The 21,465-nt window shown below is 37.5% G+C and overlaps 2 protein-coding genes across 2 annotated transcripts in view; one reads left to right on the top strand and one right to left on the bottom strand.

Annotated features, from left to right (window-relative positions):
• Nucleotides 1-21,465, bottom strand: part of LOC125961791 (UDP-N-acetylglucosamine--peptide N-acetylglucosaminyltransferase 110 kDa subunit-like) — a 247,593-nt gene that overhangs the window by 52,293 nt on the left and 173,835 nt on the right. The window lies entirely within an intron of this gene.
• LOC125961828 (calmodulin-1-like) lies at nucleotides 6,268-6,791 on the top strand. Its single transcript, XM_049700860.1, has one exon. The coding sequence runs from the start codon at nucleotides 6,336-6,338 to the stop codon at nucleotides 6,783-6,785; it is 450 nt and encodes a 149-aa protein (XP_049556817.1). The 5' UTR covers nucleotides 6,268-6,335; the 3' UTR covers nucleotides 6,786-6,791.

Raw genomic sequence — 21,465 nt, 5'->3', positions numbered from 1 at the left:
TTACAGATCACTGAAGAAAAAAATGGACTGGTAAATAACTAACCTGGAAGTACTATGTTATCCATATAGAAAAAAAAAATCTATACCATTCAAATATAAAAAAAATCTGTTGCATTTAGGTTAAATACCTAATTATGTAAATAAAATTTAAAAAATAAAATGTAAGATGATTTCTTATAAACTTAAAATAAGAATGAGTTTCTTTAATGAAATGTAAAATTCGAACCTTGAATAAAAGAGTTGACATATTGATCCACATAAAAATATCCTGTTCAATAAAAATCACTATAAACAGCCAAGTCACAAACTGGGAGTAGATGTTTGCAACACATGTAAACAATGTAGGATCAATATTTCATAGTTATAAAGCATTTCTATAAATTAGCAGGACAGTAACTAATAGGAAAATGGACAAATGAGGATCGAAGCAGGCAATTTCTAGAAGGGACCATACTGGACTGATGGATAAAGAATTGATAAGATGTTCAACTTCACTAGAAATTGGTGAAATATATGAGAAACAAGGAGATCTAGGAAATCGGTAAAATATTTTAAATTCTTACAATACCAAATGTTGGTAAGGGTGTTTAGAAAGGGACATTTTTAGACCCTATTGTCTTTTGCATAGCTTGATAAGCCTAATTTGCAGAACAATTGTGTAGTATCTAGTAAGTAAAATTGTACCCATTTTTAACCTAGCAGTTCTGTTACTAGCTGTGATTTTAGAAAAACTCCCTAGTATATGAGCAGGGAAACATATACAGACTTAATTATGGAATCATTTGCATTAAAAAATTAAATACAGTACATAATGTTTATTACAAGGTCTTTCTTTTACTTGTTTTTTCATGTATTTATTTATTCAGTTTACATGGTCTATACATAAAATCACTTTAAAACCTCTAAATTATCTCATGTCCATTAAATGGAAACAGTAATGCTAGGCCTGTTTAAATTACAAGAAAAAATCACTCTATACCAACAAAGTGTTTTAAAAAACCAAGGTCAAAGGAAGTAGTCTTGGGGGAGAGGCATTCCTGAGCTGGTGGCTGGATCCCAGGAGCTGCTGGGCGAAAGAAGGAAAAAGATGCTTTCAGACAGGAGTGGTTTGATTAGAGCCCAGTGACACAGCTAAAGGGAGTTAATCATAATTCCATGTCTATGTCCAACATAGTAAATCTCAAATGCAGTGTCAAGAGAAAAATTAAAAAAAGCATATGCCATGGCAAAAAGACAAAAAGACTAACAGCATTTATCGGGTGTTATTCTATGTTGAGCATGTTGTAAATACAGTTTATATAAAGTTTAAAGTAACAGGGAAAATATTGCAAATATTGTTTAGGGAGAAATATTTTGTAAAAGAATAATATGGACAGTAATGATAATCACCAAAGTCATTAGAGGGAGTGCCTGGGAAAGGGCTGGTGGGGGAGGATGTGGGAGATTGAGCAGCAGTTCACAGAAAGCTTTAGCTATATCTCTATATCTGTGAAGACCTAGTCCATTAAAAACAAAAAGTTTTGAGGCAAATTTGGCAAACTGAATCTGTGGTGTGGTGAATATATGAATATACATTACTTTTTCCCCTAGGTAAGTTTTAGTCTATTTGAAATATTCTAAATGTTTAGAAATTTTAAAATTGCCATTGCAGTTATTTTTGCAGTGTGTTTAACTTAGCAGCTTTGTGAAATGTATGGCAACACAGGGTAAATTGCCCTATACTTAATATCTCCAGTGGTAACAAGGCATTATTTAGAAATTTCACCCAGAATTCACCTCTGTAAACTCTGCAGTAATGAAGTAGTTAAGTTCAGGACTTCTATATTGATCAGCATTGCTTTGAATATAATTCAACGATTAGTGCTAGAGGAATACACACCTGTGGGAAGGCAGAATGAACTAAGAGGACTCAGATCATCTATGGATTCACTGCATATTTACATTTTTATATGTTTACAGTGGAAAAAAGTTAAGTTGCACAATGAAAGCATTAAGAAATATGCTTAAAACTTCCTGCTCAACAAAAAATGCTATAAACAAATTTAGTCAACTCACACACTGATTTTAAAATCATTAAATCTGAAGACATTGCCTCCATTTTCTTGAGTTTAGTTAGGACACTTCTGGCTGCTTAATATGAATTTTCAGATTTAAATTGGAGTAAAGAGAATGAATGAAGAATATGTATAAAAAATTAATAGGTATCTTTAAAATTTTTTCTATTAGTTTTCTTTGGTTACATTTAGATATCATGCCAAAAAAAAAGCAAGTACTAAGAATGGAAAACAAAGATTTTTCAGCTGAGAGGATTTATGACTTTATTATCAAATATGTAGTCAGTCATTCAAGCAACAGTTAGTTATTGAGTATGTGCTCTGTGCCAGGTACAGTTGTGCTGAGGAAGGAGCAGAGAACAAAGTAAATGAGAAACCCCTGCCCTCATTTTATTTGTGCTCGAAGGAGGAAGGGGTAGAACTTACTTTCTCATCATCTAGTGCCCATATACAAGGAAACCTACTAAATGGTAATTGAGAATCTTTGTGGTTTGGGGAAGGAAAGGGGTGGGGGGAGTGCACTGAATGGGATTTCTTGGATAACCGTAATTACAGAAGGAAAACACGCACTGGCTTCTCCTATTATATAAATGAGAACGTTTATAGTAATTTTCTGAGAATGGCATTCTCAAATGTTTTAAGTGCAGAAGAAGAATAAATGGTCGAGTCTGCTTTTCAGCTGTGCTATGACTGCCTGTTTTACTCTTTTTCCTTCCCAACTCTACTGAGCTTATTACTTGATTGATGGGTTTTTCGTTTTCTTTTTTTTTCCCTGAAGAGTAAATTATTGTCTTTATTCAGTAAGGAGTTCAAGTGAAATGTAAAGTACTCTTTTATTCAACTAGCTCTTTACTTTCTTGTTAAGACCTTCTGTGTGTGTCAGGCACGGTCCCAGGCTCTGTGTGTTCAGAAATGCACAGCTCCTCCTCCAGGGGGTCTGTGGTCTAACAGGCCAAATGCCAGTGCCAGTTGTCATGCAGCATGGCAGGTGATCTTAAGGAGGGCTAGACATAGTTCTGAGTGAGCAGTCCTGCCTGAGGTTCAGAAGCTGTGTAGCTGGAAGATTTTTTTCGTTGTTGGGGCTTCAAAAATGAGTGATGGTTTGCCAGATGTGAAGTGTGAGGTGGGCTTCCCAGCAACTTCACAACTCCGTGACTCCCGTCTGTCACTCAGTGCATTCATTGCCTCAACGTGCCGTAGCTTCTGTATGTCATTCATTCGGTCATTCATTTATCCATTGATTTATGCCATCAAATTTAGTATATGTATTATACTCCTTTTGTGGGCCATTTGCTAAGCAGTAGTGAAATGTGTAAGAAAGATGCTGCATTTACCTTCATTTTATATGTCAACACCAATGGCTAGAGTTATTGGCACGTAGGCATTCTAATCCAAAGATTTTTGAATTCAAAATATTGGGTTGGCCAGAAAGTTCCTTTGGATTTTTTGTAACATCCACGGAAAAACCCGAAGGAACTTTTGGCCAACCCAGTGTGTGAGTTATTATAGTCAGATGGGTAACATGACTTGGTTTTGAATAGAAGTACTTAGTTATATTCTACAGTGAACAAGAGCATTTAGAGGTTATATAATGCATCTGATCATAGTATCGAACCTGATCAGAAAAACAAAGAAAACGGAATTCTTCTGGAGCTTGCTTTATATACTTGTTTCCACACAATCCAAATAATTCCCATTCACTACAATTCTGGGAGAACACAAGAGCACACAGCAATTTTAGGTAGGTTATCTTGTTGGTTCTGACAGCATCCCTATGGATCATGAATATAGACTCCATGACTTTTCCAGAAACATAGGAATAGTATGTGGTAGAACTCTAACTTGATTCTAGTGTTCACTTCACCATGCCCATGAGAAAACTCTGAAATTCCTAGATGCCTCTCATACTTTTTTTTCTTCTGATATATCTTTTTATAGTTTTAAAGTAACTTTTTTTTCCTTACTTAGCTTTCCTTTAACAAGAAGGCAAATATTTTCTTTTTTTTTAAGTAAAATAAGTAAAACAGTGGGGTAATGTAGCTACCAATATAAAAATGTTTACATTTCTAAAATATGGTAGATTTAGGGAACTGTGAACATAGCCATTTGTGTGTGTGTGTGTGTGTATAGAAATATAATTTCAATAAATTAGATTTCGTCACAAATACAAAATTATATTTTTAAACATATTGATATTTCACTTCATCATATGATATAACCACGTGCTGAAAATGAAGATGAATTTGGAATTTCAAAGTCACACGCAAAAGTATAATCCATCAATGGTCCTCATTCTTCTTGGTGAATCCTTCCCTTTTAGGGTATTTCCTTTCACTGAAATGACTGGACATAAGGCATGTCAATGCAAAACATAAGTGAAGAATTTAGAGAAGCTAAATTTTACCAGGGGAATAGATGGGAAGTAGAGATTAAGGAAGCAGGGAGCCATGGAAAAATGTTGGGTGGAATTGAGAGGGGCTTAATGTAGCGTAAGGGAGATGGGCTTTCAAGAGAGCTCCGAAGTCGGACGAGTGGAAACAAGAAAGTGATAGAGAGCTATAAGGAAGGGTCAGCAACTGTTTAGTAACTGTGCGCCTCTGCAAGACCCCAGTGCCTGGTGTTGTGGACTCAGTGGAGTTCTCAATATTCTTGAGGTCTGGAAAAACATGTTCTCGTCAGATGAGAAGAAAAGATCTAAAAAAGATAAAGCAAGTCTGAGAGGTGGAGTAGAAATTGAAATTTAGGACTATTGTTGTCAGTGGCACACTATGAGCAACTTTTAAAAGGCTTGTTAGGGTAAAAATGCACTTTTTGGCTTTTTAAGAAAGCATACCATGAAGAAAGAAATAATTGATCATATACTCAGAGCTAAGCATAACTATTGGCTTGCTGTCCCTACCATAACAACCAAAAATTGAGGGGAAGGGAGAGCAAAGATGCTGATCTTGGGAGCTTCAGATTGCCACAGCAGCCAGCAAACAACGATTGGACCGTGGATCAGTATTTCAAGCAAACAGTCTTGACTGTTTTACCAGCATAATCCCAGGACCTTCACTTTAAGCCAATGTTCTTTGCCCTAAGAAAGCGTCACACAAAACATTTGTTTCTTTGTGACTGAAGAACAATTAATTTAGTTCAACTCACTTTGTTGAGCATGTACTATATGAAAAAACCGTACCTAGTCCATAAATCCTAGTTCTCCATGACCATAACCACTGGAGGCTGCTGTTTCAACATACCAACAGAGGCAGTGAATCTCTAGAAGCAAAACAATCTAGGCCAAAACAAATTAGTAAAGGATGTCTGAGGGTAAGTGGTTTTTTTTAATTGATATAAAATTTATATCCAGTGAAATGCACAGTTGAGTACTCTCTTCTACATGATTTTTTTTCCACCTTGAATTCTGTGAAACCAGTTTGCCCTGGTCTTTCTCCTACACCTTTGGCTATTCCACCCCTCTCTCATCATAGTTACCTATCGCTTCACTAAATGTTGATATTCCAATGTCTGACTTCTTCTCTTCTCAGGTTACATATTCTCTTTATACTGTGTTGCTTTCAATAACCTCATCAACATCACATCTACAAATCTAGACCCTATTTCCCATCTGCTCCATTCGTATATATCCAGCAAGCAATGGGACCTCTTTGCTTAGTGGTCCCATAAGAACTTTAAATTTGTCATGTGCAAAAATGAACTTATTGCCTCTCACTACAAACATGCTTTTAATTATGTTTTCATTATTAGCACTAAGGAAAACATACTATTCAAAACAATTCAAGCAATCGAGCACTTTTGTGTGATAAGGGATGTGTCAAACATTATAAATCAGGTAACCCTCTTTTGGGAGAACTGATAGTTTAGCCATTTATTCACGCCAAACCTGGCCATCATTCTGGAGCTTTCCTCCTTCCTCATTGCACCCACCCAGAATCCCCCCAAAATTTCACCTCCCCCTCGTCATCGTGGTCCTTGCTTCTTTCTCTGGAATCTCTCAAATCTGTTTCTTTCTTCAATCACTGTCCTTGTCAAAAATCTTTCTACTTTCTTTCCAGACTTCCACACAGGGAGTATTGTTACAACAGATTCAGACTCCGTTCCTTAGGCATAGAGGTAACGGAGGGATGAATTCTGATTGGAGATTTACTCATCAACCATGTATTGAGTTTCTGTTAGGCATAAAATAAGTCTATTAAAGTAGCAGAACAGAATTAGTCCGAGTGGAGCAAACGAGCTGAGTGGTTGAGTAGTCGAGTCCCGGAGACCGGTAGCGCTTGCAGCATGGCTGACCAGCTGACTGAAGAGCAGATTGCAGAATTCAAAGAAGCTTTTTCACTATTTGACAAGGATGGTGATGGAACTATAACAACAAAGGAGTTGGGAACTGTAATGAGGTCTCTTGGGCAGAATCCCACAGAAGCAGAGTTACAGGACATGATTAATGAGGTGGATGCTGATGGTAACGGCACAATTGACTTCCCGGAATTTCTGACAATGATGGCAAGAAAAATGAAAGACACAGACAGTGAAGAAGAAATTAGAGAAGCATTCCTTGTGTTTGATAAGGATGGTAATGGCTATATTAGTGCAGCAGAGCTCCGCCATGTGATGACAAACCTTGGAGAGAAGTTAACAGATGAAGAGGTTGATGAAATCATCAGGGAAGCAGATATTGATGGTGATGATCAAGTAAACTATGAAGAGTTTGTACAAATGATGACAGCAAAGTGAAGACATTGTACAGAACGTGTTAAATTTCTTGTACAAAATTGTTTATTTGACTTTTCTTTGTAACTTATCTGTAAAAGGTTTCCCCCTATTGTCAAAAAAATATGCATGTATAGTAATTAGGACTTCATTCCTCCATGTTTTCTTCCCTTATCTTACTGTCATTGTCCTGAAACCTTATTTTAGAAAAATTGATCAAGTAACATGTTGCATGTGGCTTACTCTGGATATCTCTAATAGGCCCTTCTGCACATCTAAACTTAGATGGAGTTGGTCAAATGAGGGAACATCTGGGTTATGCCTTTTTTTTTAAGTAGTTTTCTTTAGGAACTGTCAGCATGTTGTTGTTGAAGTGTGGAGTTGTAACTCTGCGTAGACTGTGGACAGTCAACAATATGTACTTAAAAGTTGCACTATTGCAAAACGGGTGTTTTATCCAGGTACTCGTACACTATTTTTTTGTACTGCTGGTCCTGTACCGGAAACATTTTCTTTTATTGTTACTTGCTTTTTACTTTGTTTTAGCCACTTAAAGAAAATCTGCTTCTGGCACAATTTGCCTCAAATCCATTCCAAGTTGTATATTGCTTTATTATCTTCATGGTGCTATGTCCCTCTCTAAATCATCTAGTTTATTATTTGGTTTCCTACTTTATAGTCTTTCTCCACTCTCGTATGTAAGCTTGCTAAGGACAGGGGTGTGTTCTAACTTGTTCATTACTCCATCCTTATTGTGTAGATACAGTGGTAAACACACAGTAGGTGTTCAGGAAATATTTGTTGCATGTTAACAAGTAATCTTCCCTCCGGCCTTAAATGAGAGTTTTTGACTGGCGCAGTGATTCATATTCACCTCTGCGGATTTGTATAATACCATTATGAAATGTTGCTGGGTGTGTTATCTGCCTCATAGGGATATAAGGATATTATAAGGATTAAATGAGATAATGTATATGAAAGTTACTTTGTTAGAGAAAAAAAAACTTATAATAGTATTTATGATCACTCTCCTGATCTCACAGATGAGCAGATGAGAAACCTGGAGCCCCAGTGGGTACATAATCACCCAAGGGCACAGATATCAGCTCTTATATCTTCTGCCAACCATCACAAAGATGCTTTTACATATTTTTTCCCCTTTATGCTGAATGTCCCTCACTGAAAGGTCATAAGGATGACAAAGATGTTTCTGAAAATTAGAAAGGGAGGAGTAAAGCCACTTTTTGTTGAGAAAGGGCATGCAGATCAGTAAAAACAGCCACAGGGAATATAGGAATGAAAAATTCAGGGTAGAATTTGGCCTACTGGCCCAGATGGTAAGGGAATAAACTAGTTGCGATGTTTAATGTGAAGCTATAGAAAGGATAATAGGTTTGTGAACAAATGTTCCAAACTCTCAGCTCAGGGTATGATTTCCCAATTCAAGAAACTTCTCCCCTGAGGGTAACAAGTTTTACTCAGCTTTTGTGCAAAGAAACTGCCACTATTTCATATTTTCTTTTCTTTTTCTGTTTCCTTAATAAAAGTATTCAGTATTACTTGGTGGAGTTCTGCCCTGTTGTTTGATATCATGACACTTTCTTCCAGGCAGTGCAGTGTCCTGTCATTGGGAGCCATTGGTGCTAACCAGAATGGTGTACAGTACCAGGGAGTATGCTAGTATATTGAGTTATATCTCATATTCTTATGTAATTCACAAACCAGCCCTTTAAAAGAACTCAATTTCGGACCTGTGTGATGCCATTTGTGGTATACTTAAGCCACACTTTATTTTTAATTTGATATATGCTCATTAAAAAACATTATCTTACTTGCTTTAGGGTCACACAACTAGTAAGTGAAGGAACTAGTCTTCCAAACTCCATTATTTGCATCTTTAAAAATTGTTTAGCATTTATATGAAGGCAAAAATTAACCTTCCAGCTCTGTTATCAATTTCTATATCCCAGTGGATATACCAATGTCCTCTGAAGTTGCGTAGCTCTGATTTGTCATGAGGTGGCAATGTAACAACACCTTGAATTGGATCTATGATGAATTCCCCCACCTTGATGAATTTCTGAGGGAGCTGTCCAGAGCTGAGTTTGCTATGGAATGGCCACTGAGTGAGGAGGCATGAGAACAGACTTCTAGGGCTTGAATATTTGATTTTATGCATATCCAGTCTTAGCTTCTAGCTGAAGAATCCTAATGTGGAACCCTAGGAGAATTTGCTTTCTGGATTTCAAATACAAAAGTTCAAAGCGGTCAGGTTCTATTTAAAAAGCCCACATGCAAAAGTAAGTGAAGTACCTTGAAATTGCCAGTGAAGAGGTCATCGTGAAATCTACAGAGTAAAAAAATGAGTTTTAGAGGAGGAAAATATGTTTTCAAATAAGGGAATGTATATTATAGCTTTTCAAATTCCATTCATTCAGAGAAAGTGAATAAACAGGGATAAAAGACCTTGAACAAGACTCCTTTTCATGTCTATTTAAATAAGAACTTTATTCAATTTGTGGTACTATTAAATAGGAATACAATGTTAAATAGCTTAAAATTTATAGTGGTATTTCTTATATCCAAATATGTGAAAAGAATTTTATATAATTTATTATGGCTCATCCTGAGGTGGCTCTGAAATTATGAATTGTGAACACTGTCTAATACTTTTCCCTAAAATATTAATAAATTTATACGTATATATTCTTAAAAATTCAAATATTATATTAAAATAATGTTCATATTATCATTTAAAGATCTAGAATGTAATTTCCCAGTCTTGATTTTAATTCGATTATATGAAAGCTGAAAATATAAGATTGTAACATGTTTTTTTAGATTGTGGTTGTTTTTTAAAAAGTCATTCACCTGTTGAATCATTCCGTAGATATATAGTGGCACATTCCAAGTTGTGGTCACGTGGTTCCAGCCTCCATTAGACTTATAGTCTAGTGCAGGAAAGGTTAAGTAAACTGAAGCTTAAAATGCACGATAATAAGTGCTATGATGGGGTTGGTACAGCGTATTATAATCACACACCGCAGGATCCTCTTATTTGAATTTGGTGGGGGGGCTGGTCAGAGAGAGTTCCCAGGGAAAGTGATATGGAAGGTGATACCTGAAGTATTAGTAGAATTCAGCCAAGCAAAGAGATGGAGAAGAATCTTTCAGTCACAGTGAGCATAATATGTGAAAGTATGGAGACAAAAGAGGATGTGGTGTTCTTCGAAGAAGAGAAGTTAAATTTAACTAAAAGGTAGAATTCTTAAAAGATAAAACAGGAACTGGGGATAATAAGTAAGACTGAGACAGTAAGCTGAGGTTGTACCATGGAAGCATGACCATCCTTCTAAGAGCATTGGGATTCTGTAGTAAGGTTTTAAATAAGGAAGCTGCCTGGTCAGGTTCACATTTTAGAAAAGTCATTTCAGTGTGAAGAAAAGATCACGGTTAGGTGAGAGCCTAAGTCTAGAGGCTGAGGGACTCTTTTGGAATCTGCTATAGTGGTTCCAGATGATACATGATGCTGGCCTCAACTAGAATAGCACTAAGTGTTGATGGAGAGAAGTAGCTGGAATCATCATTTTTTAGAAGATTAAATTGAGAGAGCTTCGCAGCTGTTTGGAAGTAGAGGAGGGTGAGGATATGAGGTCAGGGAAGCTAATTAGATTTCTGGAATCTGCAGCAGTGGTGGCTGGTTCCACTTCCAAAGATAGAAAACACAGAAGTTTGCAAGTGAAGGTAGTGAGATCATTTGGGGCATAGAAAGTTTTATGTTTCTGTAGGACTCTAAATGAAATGGCTAGCAGAAATTTGGGCCTGTGGATTTTGAAGCTCAGGAATGAGATGTGACCTAGAGATATAAAGTTTAGAACTTTTATCAGGTGGATGGTAATTGAGCATTTAGGAATGGACGATATTACCCAGGGAAGATGTTGAAGAGATTCTCAAACTTTGGGGTCAGATGAATTACCCAGGAGGTGTGATAAAATTCAGAATCCTGGGCACCAACTCCAGAGTCTTACTGAGTAGGTATAGGATGTAGCTCACAAATCTATACGCTTGACAAATAGAGTCCCTTACCATGATTTTGATGCAGATGATCCTCTGACCCCACTTTAAAGTAAAAGGAAAAGTGGATCTTGCATAGGAGCCTAAGTAGTATCAGCACATAAAAGATGGACAGAGGAGGAGGAACCCGGAAATAAGGCTGGTGAAGAAGTAACTATAGGTGTGGAAGGAAAATTAAAAGTATAAAATATCACTAATTACATGGAAAGAGAATCAGTATAAGAGAAGGAATCATCGACAGGGCCAGAAGTGTTGAGACAGGAAGTAAAGATGAAGGCTGGAATACACCTACTACATGTAACAAAAGGGAGGTCATAACAAAGTTGGCAAGAATAGTTTTAGTAGAATAATGTGGGCTGAAGCCAGATTGCAGTGGACTGAGGGTTGAATATGATATGAGGATGAAGAGACATGAAGCAGAGACAAAATCTTTTAAAAGAAGTTAGAAGGGATGGAGGAGGTTGCTACAGCAGGATATGGGTAGGGGTGAATGTTTTAGGAAGGAAACAGCGTGAGTCAAAGTCTTATCTCACCCTTGGCCTGCTCTTATCTCTAATTTTTGTGGAGCTTTTCATCTTATCAACTTATGAATCGTTATATTATACAATTCAGCAATAAAAAGAATGGGTTGTGTGTTAAGTTTATGTCGAAATTTCTAAGAAACTACCAAATACTTTTCCAAAGAGCTGTTCTGTTTTACATTTGGATATTGGGGAGCAAATTAAGGTGCTGCTTTGTGTTTTGTGCATTATGGTTATGCCAAAAAATACTGAAATATGCCTGAATATTAGCCTGACCCCTAGTGGTGATCCACATCCATGGGGCTAAACGTGGAACTGAGTTTTTCTACCCTTTCCATCACATGAGCTGCCACTCCACCTCCATCGTTTCTTGCAAACACATAACAGTAGAGAGATGGTGTAAATATGCCCAAACAAATTTAGATGGTGTACTGTGGGGTCCAGTGGGGCAGAAGGATGGAAGTCCTTACATCCTGCTACCTGCTTGAGATCAATATCTGCTATCATAGCTTAAGCATCACCACCATCCGGGGGACTTTGAGAACAATATTGAACTTCATTTAAGCTCAATTTCCTCATATTTACAACGAGGATTATAGTAATGCCTACCTTAGAGTGATGTTAGGATGATTAAATGAGATTGTGTATGTAAAGCACCTAACACAGTTCAACCCAGAGTTGACATTCACGAAAGAGCAGGTGTTCATATTTCATAACGATAAAAACAATCAATAATGTAGTCAAATACTACAATGAAATTTTATTCATGATATTTTTTTTCTGGTTCTCATTTGCTTGCATTCCATGTTAATGTTCTCTATTTCAATTGGAACCTCTTTAAATTTAGGACTAGGTTTTATTTGATAAAGATAAAAGCCACAACCATACCAACAATAACATCCTCTATTATTTTAGAGTAACTGTATATCAAGACATTGCTAAAATATTTCTTATGTAAAATTTAATGCTGAAACAGTTTTATGAGGTAGGCAAAGATCTCAGATGGTCTATGTTAAAGATTTTCATCTGTATCTTTTTCACCCAGACCCCACATCTTGACTCCTTGATGTGCTGGCCCTGCCAGTGGCAATGATAATATCGGTTACAGCTGGTTGATACAAGAAATACAAAGATTATGTACAAAGTATTGATATTGATACTGATATTGATAAAGCTAGCTTTCTTCTCTTAGAGCTTTTCCGTTCTAGATAGCTAGCTCTCACCGAGAAAAAAAAGCTACCTCTTATTTAACCCTTGAGAAACAAAAACAGAATGAACAAAAATCTATTTGCTTCTTTTATTACCCCAGCGATACTAGGACTGACTGTTGTTATTTTTAATTATTATGTTTCCAGGTATTTTTCCCCCGCACTCAACCGACTGATTAATAACCACATAATTTCTCTTTAACAATGACTTCTTCAGCTTATGTCAGAACAAATAATGAACATCCAGAACTATAAAGGACAAACCAGAACACTAATCCTTATGTCCCTTATTCATTGGCCAACAAACTTACTAGGCCTCTTACTGAACTCATTTGCGTCCCTACGCAACTTTCAATAACCTTAGGCACAGTGGTCCCTTTATGAGCAGGCACTGTGATCACTGGCTTCTGCCATAAAGCAAAAGCATCTGTAGGCCGCTTTCTATCACCTGGGGCACCAATCCCTCTTATCCCGATGCTAGTAATTATTGAAACTATTAGCTTATTTATCCAACCAATAGCCCTAGCCCTACGACTAACAGACAGTATCACAGCCAGTCACCTGTTAATTCACCTAATCAGAGGAGCATCCCTTTCCCTATTAAGCATGAATCCTCCCACAGCCCTCATTATATTTATTAGTCTTGTTCTTCTCACTTTTCTCGAGTATGCAGTAGCCCTTATTCAAGCTAACGTGCTCACCCTGTGAGTGAGCCTCTACCTACACAATGACACCTAATGACTCACCAAACCCATGCGTATCATATAGTAAATCCTCGTCCCTGACCTCTTACAGGAGCCCTCTTAGCCCTTCTCTTAACATCTCATCTAGTCATATGATTCCATTTTAACTCAACTTTTTTATTATCCTCGGGCTGATTAACTAGTATGTTAACAATATGTCAATGATGATGAGACATCACCAGGGAAAGCACTTTTCAAGGCCATGACACACCAGTTTCATTCAAAAAGGATGTTGATATGGCATAATTCTGTTTATTATTTCAGAGGTTCTCTTTTTTATAGGCTTCTTCTGAGGTTTTCATCACTCAAGTCTTGCCCTTACACTTGAACTAGGTGGTTGCTAACCACCAACAGGCATTCACCCCCTAAATCCATTAGAAGTACCACTTTTCAACACCTGTCTTACTGGCCTCTGGAGTACCTATTACCCAAGCTCACGACAGCTTGATAGAAGGAAATTGTAAACATATTCCTCAAGCTCTTTTTATTACAATCTCCCTAGTTTACTTTACACTACTGCAAGCCTCAGAATATTATGAAACAGCTTTTACAATCTCAGATGGAGTACACAGGTCAACAGTCTTCATAACCAAAGGTTTCCATGGCCTACACGTGATCATTGGCTCTACTTTTCCTCATTGTCTGCTGCCTGTGCCAACTACAGTTTCAAATCATTTCAGATTTGAAGCCACTGCCTGATACACTTTGTAGACATAGTATGGCTGTTTCTCTACATCCCCATTTATTGATGAGGGTCTATTCTGTTTTTTCTTTTATTGGGGTATAGTTGTTTTACAATGTTGTGTTAGTTTCTACTGTACAGTGAAATGGAGTTGAGGGTGTGTTCTTTTAGTATCAATTAGTTGTCTTCCAGTCAATTAGTACAATCTGAAAAGAATAATAAACCTTATAGCATTAACCACAAACATAGTACTAGCTTCACTACTTGTACTTAGCGAATTCTGACTTCCCCTAGTAAAGACAGATACAGAAGAATCAAGTCCTTACAAATGCGGATCTGACCCCATAGGATTTTCCATAAAGATTTTCCTGGTAGCCGTTACATTTCTCCCCTTGATCGAGAGAAATTGCCCCCCTTCGGCCCCCGCCCTGAGCAGTCCAAACTAGCAACCTAAAAACAATACTCATCATAGCACTAATCCTGATCTCACTACTAGCAATAAGTATAGCCTGTGAGTGAACTCAAAAGTGATCAGAATGACACAAATATGATAATTAGTTTAAATGAAAACAAATGATTTTGTCTCATTAAACTATGATTAAATTCATAATTACTGAGTATCTTTTGTCTACATAAATATTATTCCAGCATTCACAGTTTCCCTTATAGGGCTCTTAATTTATTGATCTCACTTAATATCTTCTCTACTATGTCAGGAAGAAATAATATTATCATTATTCATTATAGCAACCCTAATAATTCTAAATGTCCATTTCACTCTAGCTAGCATAATACTCGTCATCTGACTAACATTCATAACCTGAAAAGCTGCACTAGGTTATCCCTGCTAGGAATATTATCAAACACCTATGGCATTGATTGCATACAAAATACACACGTTCTCCAGTGTTAAAAATTACTGTTCTAACTATTATATTCATGCCACTAACATGTTTATCAAAAAGCAATATAATTTGAATTCACACCACAACCTACAGCATACTAATTAGTTTTGTTAGTCTTTACCTTTCTAACAACAGCCTTAACTTTATTCTTCTCTGACCCTCTGTCAGCACCTTTACCAACTCGAACTACATGACTCTTACCACTAACACTCAGAGCTAGGCAATTCCAGCTACCTAAAGAATCACTGGCTTGGGAAAAAAGCAAACAAACTGTCTATTACTATATTAATCATACTACATATATTCTTAATCTTAACATTCAAGGCCACAGAAATGATTCCATTCTACAACTTATTTGAAGCAACACAAGTCCCAACATTAGTTATTATAACTTGATGAGGAAACCCAACAGAACGGCTTAATGCAGGACTCTATTTTTTTATTTTACTCACTAGTGGCATCCCTTCCACTTCTAGTTGCACTAATGTCTATCCAAAATACTACAGGCTCACTAAACTTTAACAATGCAGTACTGAGCCCAAACAATATCTAACTTTTGATCCCATATTTTCACACGATTAGTGTGTAAAGTGGCTTTTATAGTAAAAATACCCCTTTATGGGTTACACCTGTGATGTCAAAAATGCACGTAGAAGCCCTTATCGCCTGATCTATGATTCTTGCAGCCCTACTACACAAACTTGGTGGCTACGAATCACAGTAATCCTGAAACCCATAGCAAAGTATGTGGGGTACCCATTCCTTATATTGTCCTTCTAAGGAGTAATTATAATGAGCTCAATCTGCTTGCACCAAACAGACTTAAAATAGCTCATCACATGCACCTCCGTTAAGCACGTGTCACTTGTCATAGTAGCTCTTCTTACCCAAACACCTTCAAGTTCTATAGGAACTAGGGCCCTAATAATCACCCACAGCCTCACATCATCTATATTATTTTGCCTGGCAAATTCAAATTATCAGCGTATTCATAGCCGAAACATAATTTTAGTCCGTGGTCTACAAACATTTCTTCCACTAATGGCAACATAATGACTACTAGTAAATCTTACAGACCTAGCCCTGCCCCCCACAATCAACTTAATCAGAGAACTATTTGTAGTAATATCTTTCTTCTAGTCCAATATCACCATTTTCCTCATAGGGGCTAAGACAGTATTACTGCCCTATACACTCTTTCTGTATTAATCATAACACAATGAGGTAAATATATGTATCATATCAACAATATCAAACCACCATTTACATGAGAAAACACCCTCATAACTCTTGACCTATTACCCCTTCTGCTCCTATAACTCAACCCAAAATTATTTTGGGACCTAGGTACTGTAATAAGAGTTTAACAAAAACATTAGGCTGTGAAGTAAAAGAAGCTTAATCTCCTTTTTACTGAAAAGCTTAGCCTTTTCTCGGGTGAGCCTCCTCACTCTGGAAAGCTAGCTCTTACCCAAAGCCAGCTACCGCTTATTTACCCGTGAGAAACAGAAACAGAATGAGCGAAAATCTGTTTGCCTCTTTCATTTCCGCAAAGATAATAGGGCGCCTGTTGTTATTTTATTTTATTTTTTAAAATTAATTAATTTAGCTATTTATCTTTGGCTGCGTTGGGTCTGCATTGCTGCACGCAGGCTTTCTCTAGTTGTGGCGAGCCAGGGTTACTCTTCGTTGCGATTGTGTGGGTTTCTCATTGCGGTGGCTTCTCTTGTTGTGGAGCACGGGCTTCAGGCTTGTGGGCTTCAGTAGTTGTGGCTCGCGGGCTCTAGAGCGCAGGCTCAGTAGTTGTGGTATACGGGCTTAGTTGCTCTGCGGCATGTGGGATCTTCCCGGACCAGGGCTCGAACCCCTGCATTGGCAGGTGCATTCTGCCAATGCAGAATTGGCAGGTGGATTCTTAACCATTGCACCACCAGGGAAGTCTTGTTATTGTTTTAATTATTCTGTTTCTGAGCATTTTATTCACATCCAACCAACTCAGCTACCTCCTCAATGAGGAGAAATGCGGGCATCTGTGACCTCCTCAGACTCAGTATCTCACGAGCATTTGTTACTCTGCAGAAGAGAAGACACAACACCAGGAATGACCAGTACCTGATGATTATTCCAATCAGCCATTTGGCAATTTAAGATAGTTGCATTCTTTTTCCCACCCCACCCTAAGCACATTTGTTTCCTTTTTTTTTTTTCACTGTAATAGCTGAGTTTCACCCTAAAATAGTCAAAGGATTCTATTCACATTTTGTCCTTGTAGATTAATGATAGTGTTAAGACACACAGTTCCTTCATGGCAAATAAGAAAGCGTCTTCTTGGCCACATGTGATTAGCACCATCCAGACTCCTGCCTCACATGCCTGGTGAGGCGTGCATTCTCTTCAGTATCCAGTTGTTTTTCAAGAGAGATGTGTAAATTAAAGTAGTGACAATGATGTTAACATATGTGTTAGGCAACAAAATAGATGGCGCTGATGCAGATGGTGTTACAAGTTGTATTTTCAACTTGGGTCTGCATTTGGAAAATATTTCTATTTCCTTCCTTCAATGTCATCAATTTTAATGGCTTCTATTCCATCTAATTTTTAAGCTGTAAATATATTCTAGTATTTGAGAAGGAAATCAAAACGATCCTTTGTAACAGAGGCTGAACCTAGTTTGTTTTCTCAGCAAAATTAGTCTTCAGTTTATATGTATCTAAATGCTGGATTATGAGTTCCCAAATCCATAATTTATCCTAGAATTCTTCAGTTAATAAAAACCGATGTGAGAATAAGTTTGTCTCATATGATTATTAAAAAACCTCTGAGCAAGCATTTAAATATTAGGAGATTTCATATAAAAATCTTCATTTGGGCTTCTCTGACAAATCAATGGTTTCGAAATGCTTTCAGAGACCTGAGTAGGACCCTGGACAAGTAATACGCACTAACACTCTCCTATCAGCCTGAGAGCCCCTGGACAGTTTTGACTTTTGCTTAATATCAGTGGATATTTAGTCTACTGAAATATTTTAATCCATCTTTCCCTGTAGAAATTTGAACCTAAATTTAAAGGGGCTTTTCTAATGCAGTTCAAGCCAACAGGTATAATTCATTTTAAAGATAATTTTTAGGACTAGCTTAAAAGTGTCTAGGCAAACATTTATTTAATTTCCTATGTTTCTGTAGAAGTGATAATACCTAACAAATATTACTTACTCTTTGTCACATGCTGTGGTTTACATATCTCATATTTTAATTCTTACAAAAGCCATAAGGTAGGTGCTAAATGCTACTATTAGTTTAACAAGGACAACCTGAACCTTCAAGAGGTATGTACGTTGCCCAAGGTCTCAAAGCTTGCAAGGGGTTGAGCTGGGAAAATCTTTTCTCTAAAATTCATGTTCTTAACCACTCACTGTCTTACTCTGACATATATATTCTAAACTAGTTTTAAATGTATCTTTAAAAATAATTTAAATATGGATACTTTAAAACACATAAATATATAAATAGGGATAGTTATATAAAGAAACATTTATCCTCGTTCTGAATTAAAGGCTCCAGATACTCTCTGCTCCCTATGCCCCCTTTTAGGTCACAAAGGGACCTCTTTTTATGAATTGTCCACCAAAGGGGTCAGGGTTTGAATTCTCCCCTAGTCTTTTCCTTTTTTTCCCTGTTGTAAATGAATTATGTATATGCCCTGAAGTAATTAGCAAAGACACTGTTGTTCAGGTGAATTTTAAACTAATTAATCTGACCTAATTCCTGTCAAGAATAATTAGGAGAAAATATGTCCTCCCTGAGCAGCTCTTTCAAGCTAAGATGCTAAAGCACGATGTCTCCTGTGTGTGCACTGCACGTGCACTGCGTGGGCACTGTGCTAAAAGTGAGAGGGCTATTTACTTAATGGTTTTAGAGGAAATGCTAAAATGATACCTCTTCAATTGCCACCTGGGCATCAGCTCTTCAGTTTCTATATCTGAATGAAAACAAGAAGCTGAACTGATGACAGGGATTCTGACACGAGTGATATCAGTGACTCCTTAAGACATTGTGGTTTGCAATTAAAACTTAAAAACTAGTCCCTCCTCTTCCAAAAGGCTCTTGAATGAAGTCGCATGCCCCATTTCACAGCCTGTTAATTTTCTTATCATAAAAGCTACTCAACTGTCTTCTAACTCTCTCTCCCATCCCCTACCTGTCCTTTTTTAAATGTTTAGCATCCTTAGTAATCTAACTAACTGGTGAAATTTCTCATGTAATAACCAAGTCCTAAGCGGTATGTTTCGAGAAAGATATTTTAGGAAAAATCAATAAGCAAGCTTTACCCACAGATGCAGTTTGTCAAGAAGGGGAGATAATCTCTGGTTGCAATGACGGCAGGTTTGAATATGATGACGTTTGCTGTCCATGATTGCCTGGAGCCCTAACCACTGCTCTGTCATTGTATAGCAACCTCTCTGCATGCCCCCTAACCTTGCCTTCTAATATATTAAGGGGCTTGTGGAAGAGGAGACCACTGGAGAACTTATATCTCACATCGCCACACAGTTCAGAGTTAATAATTTCCTTATTAAACCTATGAACCCTTCATGTTTTGTAGTCCTGCCTGCCCAACCCCCTTCTAAGTTAGTTTCTAGGCAACCAATAAACATTGAATTACATTAAGCTCCTTATTTCAAGGCTGCAGTTCAGGATTTTGCTGCATATTTGTTGGCTCATTTATGGAGACTGCAGCATAATATTCATTAATTCTGTTTAATCTTCAGTACTTCAGTGATTTGATTCTCAACCACATTACCTATACCAGTTTGTCCATGTTTAAACCACCCCAGTGCTGTGATGCTGTTCTATACGTTGATTACCCAAAGGTTCTGTGAGCTCTATTCTGGGATCACAGAGGCAGATTATCCACCATTTCCAGTTCTTGGTGATCACTCAGCACTTGAAGGTAACCTATTAGAAAATTAAAAATTTCAGCATCTGTCTTGAATGGCCAACATATCTATAGCTGAATTTTAATAAGAAAGAACGTGCAGTTTAGGAATAGTCTGAAAAGGTAATAAGCATTTGCAAAAAGAAGGACATTGTTTGCTTTGACAAATTAATGTTTTGATGTGAAAAAGAGGTTCTTGGAAATATCCCTTTATTGATATGAATCAAGGAATTGAGGTTTTAATTTCAAATTTACCCAGCACTATGTGAGAATGAATATTAATCTTCCAGCAGAACTGTTCTCTGTTTTGAATGTTGAATGTTTTGAGACATTCTCTAAAACACTTGCAAGTACTCTCTCACTCTGTCTTTCTCTTTCTCTTTCTCTTTGTGTGTGTGTATGTGTGTGTGTGTGTACATCTACGTCTTCACAACCAAACAAAAACGTAAATTAAATGTTTACTCTCTAGTTTCATAACATAATCACTGATATTGGTCACACTGAAGGGTGGCTTGGAAAGGAGAGAAGTGAAATCCTTTCAAATGCCGATTCAGTATCTTTCCTTCACCTGCTTTCTGGTGGGGAAGGGTGTATAAGGCTGGGTGAAAAAAGTCAATTGATAGTTTTTGCAGGCTCAACAGAACTGTAATAGTTAATAATAGTTTTACTGGCAGGGTCTGGAACGGGGGTGCTCCTGTGTGTCGCTGGTGATGGAGGCTCTGCCAGGATTTCTCACTGTGCCCCCATCACTAGTGACACAGGAGCACCACTGTTCCAGACCCTGCCAGTAAAGCTACTATCCATCACTGAGAATTTGCGTGCATCTGTTCTAACAGCTAGTATTAATTTTCACTTCTAAAAGTACCGTGAGCCCTGTGATAGGATAACTTCAATCAGTAGAACCACAGAACACTCTTCACTGCCCGCCGTGTGCCACATAGTACTGCAGATTCCAAGGATTCTACAGTCATTAAAACAAGAAAGGGCCCTACCTCCGTTCAGTTGTTAAAGTAGCAGGGAAAACAGGCATAAACTATTGCAATGAGTCTATTAGTTATGCACATGTAAAGAAAGGCAAAATAGAAATTCAATGGCTATGGAACACACAGTAAGATCTAAACTACTCTAGCAATGATGAATGTATTTTTTTATTTATTAATGCTTATTTCCAAATGTTAGTTTGTATAAGCATAAATCTGGATTTCATGTTACACCGGGGGAACTGAGTACAGAGTAGGCTAGTAGACTCAGTAGGTTAAACTGTTTCTTTCTTTTATATATATATATGTATATTTATGTATTTATGTATGTATGTGTGGCTGCGTTGGGTCTTCATTGCTACGCGCAGGCTTTCTCTAGCTGCAGCGAGCAGGGGCTACTCTTCGTTGCGGTGTGCGTGCTTCTCATTGCGGTGGCTTCTCTTGTTGTGCAGCACGGGCTCTAGGTGCACGGGCTTCAGTAGTTGTGGCTCACGGGCTCTAGGGCGCAGGCTCGGTAGTTGTGGTGCATGGGCTTAGTTGCTCCACGGCATGTGGGATCTTCCTGGACCAGGGATGGAACCCATGTCCCCTGCATTAGCAGGCAGATTCTTAACCTCTATGCCACAAGGGAAGTCCCTAAACTGTTTCTTAAGAT

Source organism: Orcinus orca, chromosome 17 (assembly GCF_937001465.1).
Source record: "Orcinus orca chromosome 17, mOrcOrc1.1, whole genome shotgun sequence".
In the NCBI taxonomy this organism is placed as follows: Eukaryota; Metazoa; Chordata; class Mammalia; order Artiodactyla; family Delphinidae; genus Orcinus; species Orcinus orca.
This window is presented reverse-complemented; position numbering and strand designations above follow the sequence as displayed.

Coding starts and splice junctions, on each gene's coding strand:
- LOC125961828 (XM_049700860.1), top strand. CDS start 6,336: ATGGCTGACCAGCTGACTGAAGAGCAGATTGCAGAATTCAAAGAAGCT.